The 15,094-nt window shown below is 56.3% G+C and overlaps 1 protein-coding gene across 11 annotated transcripts in view; it reads right to left on the bottom strand.

Moving 5' to 3' along the window:
• Positions 1-15,094, bottom strand: part of KCNAB2 (potassium voltage-gated channel subfamily A regulatory beta subunit 2) — an 86,009-nt gene that overhangs the window by 29,674 nt on the left and 41,241 nt on the right. The window contains exon 1 of one of the 11 annotated variants that reach the window (XM_086715503.1): positions 11,992-12,292. The exons of 7 other annotated variants lie outside the window; for them this stretch is intronic. In XM_086715503.1, the coding sequence (XP_086571629.1) occupies positions 11,992-12,209 (218 nt within the window). In that variant the 5' untranslated portion in view covers positions 12,210-12,292. Of the gene's footprint in view, positions 1-1,009; positions 1,636-11,991; positions 12,293-15,094 lie in introns of those variants that run through there. 3 more of the 11 variants (XM_086715505.1, XM_086715504.1, XM_086715506.1) reach the window with 3 other exon arrangements.

Genomic DNA, 15,094 nt, shown 5'->3' with positions numbered 1-15,094 from the left:
CCAGCTAGACACTCAGACACTCTCCTCAAATACAACTAGAATCTTCTGTGGCTCTTTTTGAGCCTATGTGACTCTTTTGGGTCCAGCCGCGGCAGATTATTTGCTGTAACATCATCTCCCAGGAATATCATTCTAGAAAGGCCTAAGGGTGGACATACAGAAACACTCATAGTAAGATAGGCCAGACTGCCAAGCAAGGTGCCCTCCGACCTTGACCCCAGGGGTCCTTGGTACAAAGCGGGGACTCTCCTCTTCCACCTGGGTGCATGTGCCCAGCATCTGAGCAAGGCCCAGGGTGGGACAAGGGGTGACATCCAAGGAGGGGGAGGAAGGTCCCTGCCCCTGACACTCATGCTCTGCACCCTTTCCACGTACCGGCGGACTGAGCCCAGGCAGACGTACACAGTGCAATCTGGGCTAAGCCACCAGCAGGAGGGTCCAGATGCCGCTCTGTGCCCTGCCGAGTGGTGGTCCTGCCTGTGGAGGACCCCGGCCTGGGGTCTGGAAGATGAATTTCATCACATGGTTCACCCAGTGGTCCCTGAATAGCAAACCAACGCTTGTCATGAGGGCCTAACTGCAAAGACCACCTAGGGGAGGGCATGGAGGCAGGAGGCCCTCTGGCAGGTGTTGGTGGTGGTCCCCAGGAAGAGAAAGCATCCCTGAGTCTTGGAAACCATCACATGGATGGTTTGGCTACTGTTACCACCGCCCACTGCCCCCACTCCCCAACAAAGGAAACAAACGGGCAGAAGGAAGAGAAACCATCAGACATCTTAGCCCTGTGGTGGTGAAGAAAGAAATTTGGGGCTGAACGTGAGCCAAGTCTCGATGTTGTTTCTCACCCAGTCCACCCAGTGCTAGGAGCTCTTCCCCCCGCCCCCTCTGCCACCTCTTAGCACGCAGAGTGTCCAAATCTGACAATGGACTGCAGATTTCCCCGGCTCTCCCTGATGGGGGTGGTGGGGAGGCAGCCTCGACCCTGAGAAGCCACCCCCGGAGCCCGTACCTATATTTCATCCCTGGCTGCTTCACGCTGGCGTCACCGGCACACGGGAGGCTCTGCATTGACAGGTGTCCCAGGCTCCGGGCCACCATGGCCACGGCGCGGAAGCGGCCACGGGAGCCCAGGCTGGGGCTGCTGGCAGCCGGCCGGCCCAGCCGCTCCTCGGGGCCCCGGCCCTTGAGGCTGTGCTCCGAGCACACAAAAGACACCTGCATGCCAAGGCTGGGGCCCAGCTCCTGGCTGTGTCCCCCTCCTTCTGGGCTCTGAAGTCAACTGCCCCTAGAAGTCCTCCTGTTCTCAAGACAAGGCTTTATCCCAGAAAGCCAGGAAGCTGCGAGGCGCTCCTTCCGGAAGCGAGGATTTCCCAAGGCAACGAGAGAAAAATCCTGTGCGGTGTCCGAGAGAAGGGAATCGAATGTCCAGAAGCACGCGAGGAAAGACCTTATCGGAGGGAACTCAGAAATCCAGGTGGGGGCGGTGCCATTTTTTCTCCGCTCACACCCTTCTCGGCTCTACTGGTCCTTCCCCTGCACTCACTCTGGTCTGGCTCTGGCTGCCAGAGTCCCCAGGCCGGCGGTGTCCGGCAGGGCTGGGCTGCAGGTTACTCCCGACCTCCGCGTGACATCGCCCTCCTCCAGGGGAGAGGGGAGAAGGGAGGGCGCCTCCCGTCAGGGTGGTGGCCTGGGGGCTGCCGGGGGCGGGGTGGGGGTTCAGGGGAGCAGCTGTTTCCCCAGGCTTCCCAGAGTCCAACTCCTGGCTCTACACACCACGGGCCGTCGGGCGCCCCCGCCAAGTAAATTAGGTGACCGGTGGGAAGCACAGGAGGCATCTAGCGATTCATTATTAATGACGCGGATGCTCCGCCGCCCGCCCTGGCCGATCCCCGGGAGGCTGGCCCTGGCTGCTCCAGGCTGACAGCCGCTGGGCCGGGACGGGGACAGGCAGCCAGCCGTGGGCCACCCCCCCCACCCCCCCAGCTGCCTCTGGTTCTCGCCCCGCAAAGTGGGGCTTCCACCAGCACGAGGAGAAGGAGAATCACCCGAAATGTGGAGAAAAGACCTCTCCGTCTAGACGACCCGAGGAGAGAAGCCTGGGGGTCGTGGGGCCAGAGATCTGAGAAGTTCTGGCACTCCACAGTTCTTAGCTCACAGCAGACACTCAGTAAATGCCTCTGGAACGTATGCGTGAATGCATGAGTGAATGAGGACACCCATCCCCGTGACCCCAGCCTTCTTTCCCACACTCATGGGTTCAGGATGGACTTGGGAGCAAGGCTCTCCTCCTGGAACAAAGCTCATGGGGTTTCCTGAAACCCAAGGAGATTTCCTCCCTCCCCCCCCCCCCCATGGCAGGAGGGACTGGCTTTGTCCTCTGACCCCAAACATGCCACCTTCACCCTGTGAGGTGAGCCCTGGACAAAGCTGCCTTTTGGGGTCTTTCTTGCCATGCAGGAGGGGGCAGAGAAAGAGCTAGATGGGAGACAGGTGATCAGGGTCTAGTTCAGGCTCTGCTGTTAATTTGCTGTGTGATCGCAGGCAAGGGGCCTGCCCTCTCTGGGCCTCCACTGACAAAGTGACAGACGTGGTCTGAGAAGCCTCTCTGTCTCTCTCGGCTTGGACCCACAGGGCCCTTCCCAACCAGCTGACTGTCCAAAGATGAATCCGCCTAAAGATGTCCACGATGGATGGTGCCTGAACTCGCTCTCAGCCTCGGCCCTGCCTTTTTGACACAGAAGTTAAGAATAAAACCTTGCTCCTGTCTGGCCTCCCTGCTCCTGAGCTGGGCATCCTCGGGCAAGAGACCTCGTCTCTGGGCCTCAGTGTTCTCAGTGTCCAATGCAGAACACAGAGCACGGTCAGATCACAAATGGTATGGAATGATCCCTCAGCAGGAAGGAAGGGCTTTTTGTAAGTTTTTTAAAAATTTATTTTATTTTTTATTTTAGAGAGAGAGAGAGCATGAATGGGGGAGAGGGGCAGAGGCAGACAGAGAGAGAGAATCTCAAGCAGACTTCACACTCAGCAGAGTGCCTGATGTCCGGCTTGATCCCAAGACCCTGGGATCATGGCCTGAGCCGAAATCAAGAGTCAGACCCTCAACTGACTGAGCCACCTGAGCGCCCCGAAGGAAGGGCTTTTTGGAGGTGGCAGTTGGTACAGGCCCGTGTGCAAGACTCTACCTCCACCTCTGCACTGGTCACTGTACCCCTTTTGACCCCCTCAGGGCCACAGGCCTGACGCAGCAGCAGGAGACACACCCTGAGGGTGATACCTGGACCAGGGATGGGGTTGGGGCCTTCGCCAAGGCAGCCCTGGCAGGTCACAGACACCACTTACACAGGCCAGCAGGGGGCCCTCAGGACCCAGAGGCCCAGCTCTGCCTTAGTCTCTTACCTGCCCACATAAGCCACAGGCCTGCTTGGCCCTCCCTGAGCCTCTCGAATGGGCAGGGCCTGAGAAGATCAAAGGGCAACCTATAGTGCCGAGCCCCTCCACGAGCGGGGCCCTGGCCTTCAGGGAGCCCACAGGCCTGCCAAAGAGGCTGCAGGGGCAAAGCCTGCCTCTGTTCCTCCTGGGAGGGGAGTTTGTTACAAATACAGATGCCTGGGTCCCCCCTGATCTACTGAATCAGCAGCTTTGGGGCTGGGCTTGGGAAGCTGTGTTTCATCAAGAGCTTCTGGTTGTGCTGTGTACCTGGTCTAGGGGATGTGGAAACCCTCTACTTCTTTCTTCCTTATATATTTCATCTCTCTGCACTCTGGCAAACTATCAGATCTGGCATCTTACCATTCCTCAGAGGTGCCTCAGATGGTGTGCTTTAGGCAGCACCAAGTTAAGTGAGAATCACAATGACTTAGTCACCACAGTGGGTAAAATATCATCTGCTCCACCATGCAACTCAGCAATTCCACTCCTAGGTATGTGCTCAGAGAACCGAAAACATATGCCCACACAAACACTTGAACACAAATGTCCACAGCAGCATTATTCATCATTGCCCCAAAGTGGAAATAACCAACATGTTCATCCACTGACAAACTGATAAACACAATATGGTCTGCCTGCCAATACAACAGAATGTTACTCAGCCATACAAAGGAATAAAGCACCGATATATGCTACAACACAGATGAACCTTGAAAACATTATGCTGAGTGAGATAAGCCAGTCACAAAGGCCATATAGTATATGATTCCATTTATATGAAATGTTCAGAATAGGCCAATTCACAGCTATCATAGAAATCTGAGACATAGCTTTCTGTCTCAGAAAGTAGCTTAGTGGTTGCCAGGAGCTGGGGGGCAGGAATTGGGAATTGGGGAGTGATAGCTAATGTGGGTATAGTGTTTCTTTTTGGGGTGCTTAAGATGTTCTAAAGTTGATTGTGGTGAGTTTTCCACAACTCTAGGAATATACTAAAATCACTGAACTGTATACTTTATTGTTATTTTTTAAAAGTTTATTTATTTTGAGAGAGAGAGAGACTGAAGGGGAGGGCAGAGAGAGGGGGAGAGAGAATCCAAGCAGGCTCCACACTGTCAGTGCAGAGCCTGATTCAGGGCTCAAACTCACAAACCGTGAGATCATGACCTGAGCTGAAACCAAGAGTCAGATGCTTAACTGACTGAGCCACCCAGATGCCCCCTGAACTGTACACTTTAAACATATGTATGGTATATGAATTATATCCCCATAAAGCTGTTGCCCCCCAAAATGCCACCTGCCTCAAAAGTCTCTGGGCCTCAGTCCCACTCTTGCTCCCTGTGAGAGCATCCTTCCTGTTTGTCTGCCTTTGAAGTCCTCCTTGCCCTCTGATATCACCTCAGAGAAGCCAGCTCCCTAAGCACATGTAACCCTTTCCTTCTCCAAGTGCCAACGACGCTCTACCCAGCGACACATCAGGGGGCTGGGAACCACTTGCCGGTTCCTCTCTGCAAGACGCACTCCTTTCAGACGTCAGCAGGACTCCTGAGCAGGGCTTGGTGATAGAGCCCCAGCCCTCACTCCATCCCATTGTAGTGTGTCATAGAAATGATGAATATTTGACCTCAGCACTCCCCTGGGGAAACCCAGGGCAAACAGGTGCTGTCCTCAGCAGAGAACTGCCAGGCGGAGCAGGTAGGTTTTTAAAAGCTGGCCAGAATCTGTAACTTTCCACTTGTCCCAAACAGGGGTCATGACTTGCAATACTCCTAGGATGTCGCAAGAATTAGGCAAGAGGGGAAAAGCTGGAAGCTTAAACCCTTGACCAGAATTTGCCATGGTTAAATGTCAGCCCCAAAGGGCTGCTCCTTTCGAACGTGTTTAGGTCAAGAGGGTGAATTCCAGACCTGCGTTGCTCGACTTGAAATGGGCTTTGAGCAGAAGCATCAGTGTGGCTGGTGGATTTGGATACAGAACCGTTTCTGTGGTGCTTTTTCTGCCCCTGTGGTACCTGCTGTTGTGAAAACAAGGCAGCTAGTTCCTGCTGTGATTAGAGGCAGGGCCACCCCAACTCAAAGCTCTCCTCTTTGTCCACAGAATGCCACTATAGAGAGCTTCTGAGAATAGAAGCTTCTGGCTCAGCCACCTGGGATCCACCCTGTGCCCCACCTGCCCCGGGAGCTCATGGAGACACAGGAAAGCTGGGGCCCAGGCAGCCTGTTCCTCCGAAATGGTGACAGCCTCACAGTGGGGAGGTGATGGGCACTCTCCCCATGCAGAGTGAGGCCCACGGAGGCCTCGAGGTCTGGAGCAAAAGTTTTAAAGATGGCTTTTAAAAGCCCAGACGGCTGGGGCGCCTGGGTGGCTCAGCCGGTTAAGCATCTGACTTCGGCTCAGGTCATGATCTCCCAGTTTATGGGTTCGAGCCCCGCGTCGGACTCTGTGCTGACAGCCTGGAGCCTGCTTCAGATTCTGTGTCTCCCTCTCTCTCTGCCCCTCTCCTCCTCCTGCTCTGTCTCTGTCTCAAAAAGAAATAAACATTGAAAAAATAAAAATAAATAAAATAAAAGCGCAGACTGCAATAATCACTCAAGAGTGAGGACGAGCAGCTGCGTCCTGTAGAGGCCCGGGTGCCTCCCCTGTACCAGCGAGGCTGCCTGGACCGTGCCGAATGGAGGATGTTTTGCACCCAAAGGTGACTTCTTGCCCAAGGAGGTGGGGGGGGGGGATGCTGACAAGTTGGGGGCTGCTCCAGTGGGGCAGTGGGATGGGAGGTCCTTGGCCCCTGAAGTTTCTAAGAGCAAAAGGTGGCAGACCGGTGACCTTCCTGGAGGAGGTGTCGTCTGGCAGGTAAGAGCCGAAGACCCCTCGGGGGCTTCCTTCAGGACCTCATACCCCAGTCACCAGAAGGGGAAAAGGGCTAAGTGGCTTCCAATCAGCTCCTTTTGCTTCTTAGTTGATGCGTGTACAAAGCGGTTGTGCAAGCCCTGAGTAAGTGTTTCTGGTACGTTTCTGCCTCATCGCCAGGAGCACCTCCGAGGCACCAACAATGGCCACCGCACTATCAATGAAACGGTGCTCACTGAGCCGTCCTGCCAAGCCTTTTTTGTGTAGCTGAACTCCCACCACACCCTGCCACACCCGGGGAAACTGAGGCACAGAGGGGTCAAGCAAGGAAGGCAGACGCTGGCTCCGCCCTCATTCACAGGGGTGGCAAGGTGGGAGGTGAGCGGGGTGAGCAGGGCCCCTCCCATGGAGCGCCTCCCGCTCTCAGAGCCCCGGATTAAAGGGTGAGGGCTGGGGGGCAGTCCCGGGGGGCTGCCTGGTGCTGTCTGTGGATTGGATCGGGCTGTGCTGACCCTGCCTTTCTAGGTGGACAATACAGAACCAAGCATCCTGGTCCCCATCCTTGTCCAACGAGAGGGGTGGATCCCCTCAGACCTCGGGGTGGAGGCCTGGGGGTCTGGACTGCTAACAGCTAGGCCCCTGATTCCCGAGGCCAGGCGGGCTGTGCTGTCAGCTGGTTACAGCACAATCCACTGGTGGAGGTGTTAGGCCCGCCGCGGCCCTTCCTATTCCGTGGCGGGGGCGGTGGCTGCTATGCCGACCCCGTGGCCCGGTCGGCCCTCCACGGAGACCCACAAGTCACCCACGCCGGCCATCCTCCCAGCTCCTGGTGGCGTCGGAGCGGCTCTTCCCTAAGACCGGCTGGTCTCGCCTCCTCCCTCCTCTTTCCCTTCCCTCCCTTCCACATCTGCTCCTTGTCCGCACAGGACAGGGGAGCCACATCCCCAGGACCAGAGTTTCTCTCCCACCCGCAGCCAAGCCTGGAGCTCTCAGTGATGTCACTGCCTAATGCAGTCCTCCAGACGATTCCGTGAGGAATGCCTGTGGTCTCCACTCTCCAGACTGGGAACTGAGACACAGAGAGGCCAGGTGACTCATCCAAGGTCACAAAGGTACCTGCAGGGAGCCCGGATTCCTCCCGGGACACTCCCCCGGGCCCCTGTAGCCTCAAGGAGTTGACTTAGCCCTTGGGACCTGTTGTGGGTGGGAATGCGTCCCCCAAAACATGCTGAGGTCCTGACTCCTGTATCTGTGACCTTATTTGGAAGTAGGGTCTTTGTAGAAGTAGTCAGGTAAAGGTGAGGTTGTCCCGGAGCAGCGTGGGCCCGAAATCCAATGCCTGGTGTCCTTGTGAGGAGATGGGCAGATACACACAGACGGAAAATAGCCACGTGAAGACAGAGGCAGAGACCGGAGCGTCTATGAGCCAAGGGACACCGGGGACACTGGCAGCCACCACGAGCTGGACGAGGCAGGGAGGGGTTGTCTCCTGGAGCCCTCAGAGGGCATGGGGTCCTGCCCTCACCTGGATTTCAGACTTTTGGCCTCTAGAGCTGTGAGAGAATGTTGTTTTAGGCCACCACTTGTGGTATTTCATTGTGGCAGATGCAGGAATGCAGTATAGGACATTTTTCAAGGTGGACTTGTCCCCCACTTAGCTTCTGAGATTGGTTCACATGTCATCCCTCTCTGCTCTTTTTCTCCTGCCCCCCCCCCCCCACCGGGTCCTCTGAATCACACCTGTCCTGCCCACCTGCCCTCTGAGGCACACCTGGATTCTCAGCTCTTTCAGGAAGCCCTCTCTGATGGCCCACCTGCAAGGGATCTCCTAGGAATAACTGAGCAGCTACGTAGAATCCGCTCTGGGAACCGGACCACAAATCAAATAGTGCCTGGTGACAAGTGCTGACTCGTGGCAAGAGCCCATGGTCTAGGGTCCGAACCCGCAGGTGTACCAGGGGCTGATGACCAAGCTTCACTGCCCAGGGCTCCCCCCACCCCCCTCCACATCTGGGCTGCAACAGAGACGCAGACCCAGCCTCCAGAACCGTGGTCGAGGAAGCAGCAGGAAGGAGACACATTTTACAGGGGAATATTCTAGAAAGGGGGTTAAGGCCAGCAGCATTCAATACCACCCAGGCCATACCCATAGAGGCTCCGGATGTTCTAGGTGCTGGGAACAGACAAAAGCCCTGCTCTTAGGGAGTGCAGATAAGAGGGACAGCAGGGGGATGTGAGGATGACCACAGGACAGGACAGTGCACTCGAGGACCGCCTGCGAGGATGTTATTAGACGAGGCACTTGGGGAAGTCTCCCAGAGGACCAAGATGTGACTGACGGAGGGAGCCAGCTGTGAGAAGATCTGGGGGACGAGAATGTGCAAGGGCCCTGAGGATGGACGGAGCTTAGCATCTTCGAGATACAGAAGGAAGGAGCCTCCTGAGTGGGAGGGAGAGGGGTCTAAGCTGAAATCAGAGCAGGCAAGGGACCGCGTGGGTCTGGGGGGATTTGGGGTTCATTCCCGGTGCCACATCTCTGAGGCCACATCTCTGGACCTTCCCGTTGCTACCACCAGGTGGGTGTGGGGAGGGGAGCTTACACATGCACTGTGCGGATTTAAAAATTCGATGCATTTTTTTTTTTTTTTTTTTTTTTTTTTTTTTTTAATCACAAGAGTTGAGGAAAGCTAAAAAGCGGAGGAAGTTAACACGAAGGCTTTTCCCAAGCTGCAGGCTCGGTTCGGCAGATAAAACGCCCGGGCCTGGGGCACAGCTGTCCCCTTGCTTATCTGAAGGCATTATCTTTTTTACATTAATATTTAAGAACCGAGTTTAACAGAGTCGCAGCCCTACTGCTGGTGGGGACTTTAACTGTGGAACGGCATTTATCTGGGATCTTTAATAACTGCTGGTGTTAGTTGTGGAGACCCCTGTTTCCAGATAACTGCAACCCCCCTGGATGCAGCAAGATCAAATCCGCCAGATAAAGAAAGGGCCGCGTGGGTGTGACAGCCTTTGGCCCATCAACTGCTAAAGACACGGTGGTTTTCTCGTCTCCTCTGCAACTTGGGAAGCGAGTTTTCCCTGGGTACTTAGCTCCCTGGTCAGTTCCCCACATTTCAGATATGGCCCAGATTTTCTGGTGGCTGAGTGGGGGGGGGTCAGGCAAATAAGATTTGTCCTTGTCCCCGTACCCACCCATGTTAGTGTCCCGGGGCTCCCATAACAGAGCACCACAAACGGGGATTCAAAGAACAGAAATGGATTCTCTCCCAGTTCTGAAGGCCAGACGTCTGAGAGCCAGATGTGGGCAGGGCCGTCTCCCTCCAGAGGCTCCAGGGGACCACGCTCCCGGCCTCTTCCAGCTTCTGGTGGCTGCAGGCATTCCCAGGTTCGTGGCCACGACACTCTACTCTCTGCCTCCACCACCACGTGGCTTCTTCCCTGTGTGTCTTCACATGGTATTCTTACAAGGACGCCTGTCATTGGAGTTAGGGTCCACCCTATTCCAGCTGGGCCTTGTCTTTTTTTCTTTTTTTAATGTTCATTTATTTATTTTGAGAGACAGAGAGTGAGCCAGGGAGAGGCAGAGAGAGAGAGGGAGACAGAGAATCCCAAGCAGGCTCCGCAGCTGTCAGCACAGCACCCGGCGTGGGTCTTGAACCCACGAACTGTGAGATCATGACCCAAGCTGAAACCAAGAGCCAGACGTTTAACCGACTGAGCCACCGAGGCCCCCCCAGTAGGGCCTCATCTTAACTGATCACATCGGCAATGGCCTATTGGCAAACAAGGTCACATTCTGAGGTTCAGGGTTCAGGTTCAGGTTCATGAAATTTTGGGGACACGATGCACTCCACTGCAACCGCCATCATAAACTGTATCCACAGTGGAGGGGGCTGGGGTCTTCCCAGGGGAGGAGGCCGAGCTCCAGCCGCCCCACCTCACCCTACAGCCCTCTACCTTCCTTGCTCTGGCCCAGCCACCCGGGCCTTCTCTTTGCTCCTCAGACGTCCCCCTGTCTCCTTGGCCTGGAAGGTTCTACCCCACGTCTTCAAATGTCTCCCTTTCAGATGGTTAAGGTCTGGGCTGTGCCTGGCCTCTCTCACGCCCTTGGGTGGTGGCTTGCTTTTTTCTCTGCTTCCCCACATGAGGACGCACCAGCTGTGAGGGTGGGGACCCTGTCCATCTTGTTTGTGTGGCTTCTGGCCGGTTGCCTGGAGCTAACAGACCCTTAACAAACGTCTCCTGAATTAAGGACAAATATTAACGGCCAGTGCTCCTCCCTGCCCCCCATTTCTCAGTCTGGAGAAATTTCCATTAGAATTAGGACTTACTGGGGCCAAAGTAGCTGACGCTTTGTCCCTCCCACACAGCTGGATTCAGAATACAAAACCTTATGAATTCTGCCACCTAATGGACTCCGAGAAGAAGTGTTTTGTTTCTCTAAATGGCAACCACGCGTTCAAACAATGAACCGAAGGTCCAGACACACTGTCCACAGGAGAAAACGTTAAGCAACAGGTCTCTACTCTCCTCCCCACAGAACAGCCAGAAAAACCCCGGGAGGCCTGTGTTAGATGGAAGCCAAGGGTCTAGGGCTGCCAGATCAACCACGGGACACCCAGTTCAGTCTGAACTTCAGATAAACAACGTTTTAGCATAAGTATGACCCAGATATTGTGTGGGATATACTTATACTAAAAAAAGGAAACGTTTATTTGAAATTCAAATTTAACAAAGGAGCAAAGCTGCATATACGTAAGGTATGAATGCAAACACCAGCTCTGGGGTTCTTTGGCCATTTCTCCGAGGCTTTCACAGGAGAAAGTGGGCCGGCCGCCGGAGCTCTGCCCCAGATGCTGAATTCAAAGATGAGCCAGCTAAAGGGAATGTCCTTCTGAAGTTCCAAGGAGAGTGAGCCCGACGTGCCTATCACCCAGAGAACACAGGGGACATGAAGCCACAGCCTTTGCTCTGGACCCAAGCGTAGGTGCTAATTCAGAGGCTGCCTGTTGAAAGCCGCTTCCCACGAGGACAGCCCAGCTTAAGGTCAGATGGGGGGCGGGGGAGCACATCTTTGCCCCCAGGACCCAGCCTGGGATTCTGATACCAGGATGAATTTGTTGTTAGAGATGACCAGAGACGTTCTCGTTAATTCATGTCTAGCCAACCCCTCATGATTAATTTGTCCCAGTGGTGCCTCAAGAAAAATGAAACGATGCATCTAACCCCTGCTGCAAAGCGTTTTCAGGAAACCACGTTCTCCCACAGAGGATAAATCAAACCGGTAACAGTGCTTATCTTTGAGGGCAGGACTACCCTTTGGAGAAAAGACTTTTGTTTTCTTCTTCGTACATTTCGGTATGGCTGGACTTTAAAAAAATTTTTGGGGGGTTTATTTATTTTTGAGAGAGAGGGAGAGTGAGGGAGGGGCAGAGAGAGAGGGAGACACAGAATCCGAAGCCGGCTCCAGGCTCTGAGCTGTCAGCACAGAGCCCGACGCAGGGCTCGACCCCACGAACCACGAGATCATGACCTGAGCTGAAGCCGGACGCTTAACTGACTGGGCCCCCCAGGCGCCCCTGGTTGGACTTTTCACACACAAACTAGTTACCCCGACATCCGATAACGTCACGATCGATCCCCGTCTCCCGGGCTGCAGCTCCGGCCTTGTGCAGAGTCCTTCCCGCCCGGCCCCAGCCCGGCCCTTACCGGTACTTCATGCCCGTGCGCTGGGCGGTGCAGCCGTCCAGGGAGAGGCCGTGCATGCGGAGGAAGCTCTCCATGTTCCTGGCCTGGGCCGCCGCCCGCACCTCCCGTAGCCGCTGCAGCTCCAGCGTGTCGGTCTGGCGCACGGGGTGCAGGGCCCAGTCCGAGTGACACCTGCTGCTCACGCTCCTCAGGCTCTCGCTGTACGTCATGGACAACATGGTACCGCCCGGCCCGGCAGCCGCCGCTGTCCAGACGGGAAACGCCGAGTGGCCGTGAGTTAGCGAAGGTGCCGCTGCCCTGCCCCGGTGCCCCGCGGGACGCCGGCCCCGGGGCAGGGGTGCCGCAGAGACGCCTCCTCCAACTAGAGCGGCAGGAATGGGTCTCGGCGCCTGGGGCCGGGGCCCCTGGGTGTAAACGCCTCCTGGCACGACACTGTCAGCCCTTGACTCTGCACGGGCCGGGGACTCTGGCTAAGCTGCCCTCCCCCGCCCCGCGCGGCCCCGAGACAAGCACTGGCGAAGCCACATTCCAGGCGTGAGAACTCAAAGCGGGGACTCCGAATGCAAACAGAGGCAAGAGAACATGCAGGGAGCCCGGGCCCCCGCAGCGAAGGCACCACGTCACAGTGCTCCCCAGAGGTGCTCGCAAGGTAAAACCAGGTTCGGGGCTGTCTCCCGGAAGGGGCAGGAGCACATCCGTCATGGAAGCAAACGCCGGTGTGATTTTGCTAGGGGAGCCCACCCCAGGAACGCCCTATTTGTTTGCTCGCAAGCCTCATCAAGGGAAACGATATCCACACACACGTTCTCTGCTCGCAGGCACCGTGGCACCTGCAGACTCTTTGGGCTCCGTCCTCCATGAGGATTAAGTATGTCACAATCCACAAATTTTGCAGTAAAAAGACTGAACGGGATGCACGTAAGGAGCGGGGTGACAAGGGGGGGACAGGGGTTCAGTACAGACAGGGAGAGAGCAAGGCTAAAATGGGAGGAACCATCACTAAATAGTCATCCTGGGGGCGGCTGGGTGGCTCAGTCGGTTGGGCGTCCGAGTTCGGCTCAGGTTATGGTCTCACCGTCAGTGAGTTTGAGCCCCGCATGGGGCTCTATGCTGACGGCTCAGAGCCTGGAGCCTGCTTCGGATTCTGTGTCTCCCTCTCTCTCTGCTCCTTTCCCACTCATGCGCTGTCTCTCAAAAATGAGGAAACGTTAAAAAAGAAAACAGTCGTTCTGAGTGATGGCTACACTCTCTTAGAAACTAAGAGCAGCACAGATGTCCATCAACGGGAGACAGGTTACATAAATGATAGTCCGTCCCAATGATGGGACTTGTGCGGCCTTCAGTGAGGTTTCTCTACATGGGCTGATAATGCAATGAATCCTAGGAGACAGTAGTAAAGGAAGAGAGGAAGACGCGTGTGCAAGGAATGCTACCATCTGTGTTAATGGATGTACATGAGTGAGTGAATCAAGGAACGTGGCACCATGGCTACGTGCCGAGGACACGGTCGTGGGGCAGGGGGGCTCTATGATCCGGGGACTCCTGTCGGCACTTGACCGCAGCCCTCGGGCTCAGATGCCTGCAGGACGACCCCCGCCTCATCACCGAGCACAGAAAGTGACATGGAAGTCATCATTTCAGTTGGGTCAGCAAAGCAGGGTCCCGGAGCCCAGCCCTGGCAGCTGGAGGAACCAGCGTGGTCCCCACCTCTGCCCCAAGAAAGAACAAGCCCGATTATCCCTGGGAAGGGCAAGGAAAGCTGTCCTGGGAGCCGAGGCAGCTGCAAAGGCTGCAGCCCCACCCCCCTCCTTGGGGAAGCTCTCCACCAGCACCCGACACTTCATAGCCCCCTTTCCCGCTGCAACTGTTCTCCACAGCTGTGTCCTCACCTGACCTGCTAGAGTCTTCTCTAATCATCTTGTTTGTTTGTTGCATTTGAGCCCCTGAAGGTCAGGTCCAGGAGGGCCAGGACCTTTCTGTCCGCTTTTACCACTGAGGCTCAGTGCCCACAGCGGAGACCGGGCCTTCCCACTGGGCTGGCGGTGTGGACAGCACCTGGCAGGGGTGGGCTGGCCCCCTGACTCAGGTCCAAGGCACCAAGAAGGATGCCTTATCCTGGAGGGTGTGGTGGGGGGCTCTGGGGCCAGGACTCCCATTCACTATGGCTCGGATCCACAGGGAGGGGGCCTGCAGGGCCCAGGACCTCTGGCCTCCCCCAAGGGTTTGGACTAAGCTCTCTGATGGATGCTAAAGCAGGTGAGGATGTCCCTGGCATGAAAATCCCCATGTTCCAGGAGAATCACTCTGGAGGCAGAGGAGGGGTGCAGGGCTCCAGGAGGGGGGTTGTCTTAGGAAATGGAGCCACGGATGCCTCCAGGGAGCAGGGCTGCCCCTCCTTCCCTCCCTGCCTGCTGGCCCCTGGCCCCCTCCAAGCACCGCCCGGGGTGGGGGCAGGGCAGCGTCGGGCAGCTGCTTTAGATGTGGCAGTGTGGCCGGCTGCCCGTCCTGCAGGGGGCAAAGGCAGGCCAGTTCTGGCTTCCCTGGGGGTCCGTCCTCAGAGAGAAGAGCCTGGCAGGCCGGAGCTGCAGGGAGCAGGAAGCAGGCACACAGGCCCAGCCAGGCAGAGATCAATAACCATTAGCTTTCAAGACACCACCCACAAACAGCAATCCGGGCTGGTGTGGCTCTGGAGGTCCAGCCAGGGTCCCGGGGCTGGGGTGACAGTGTGGCTGAGCACCTGGCTGTCACCCAGTTAGCGCAACACAAGCAGGCACCCTGACGGCTTCGAGGCTCAGTCTCCATGTCTGTGAAGTGGGCCCAGCAGGGGCTGGTTGCACCCGCTGTCTAGACAACCAGGCGGGGCTGTGGGTGCGGCTGGGCGCATGCCATGTGCGGGGAAGTGGCCGTCAACAGTGTTGCAGCGTGGTGTGGGATACCAGCTAGGATAATCGGGGTGGTGGCAGACATACACAAAGCGAGGTGGAGGGGACAGAGGCTGGAAGGCAGGGTGGGCCTCTGGAGAGGGCACACGTGAGCGTGGGCTTCTGTGATACGAGGGAGTGGTGTAGATACCAGTTATTACTAGAAAAGGTTGAATAGGATC

This window comes from Puma concolor, chromosome C1 (genome assembly GCF_028749965.1).
Source record: "Puma concolor isolate L17-30 chromosome C1, mPumCon1.1.hap2, whole genome shotgun sequence".
Classification (NCBI taxonomy): Eukaryota; Metazoa; Chordata; class Mammalia; order Carnivora; family Felidae; genus Puma; species Puma concolor.
Note: the sequence above shows the minus strand (reverse complement) of the source record. Positions and strands in the feature narration are given on the sequence as shown.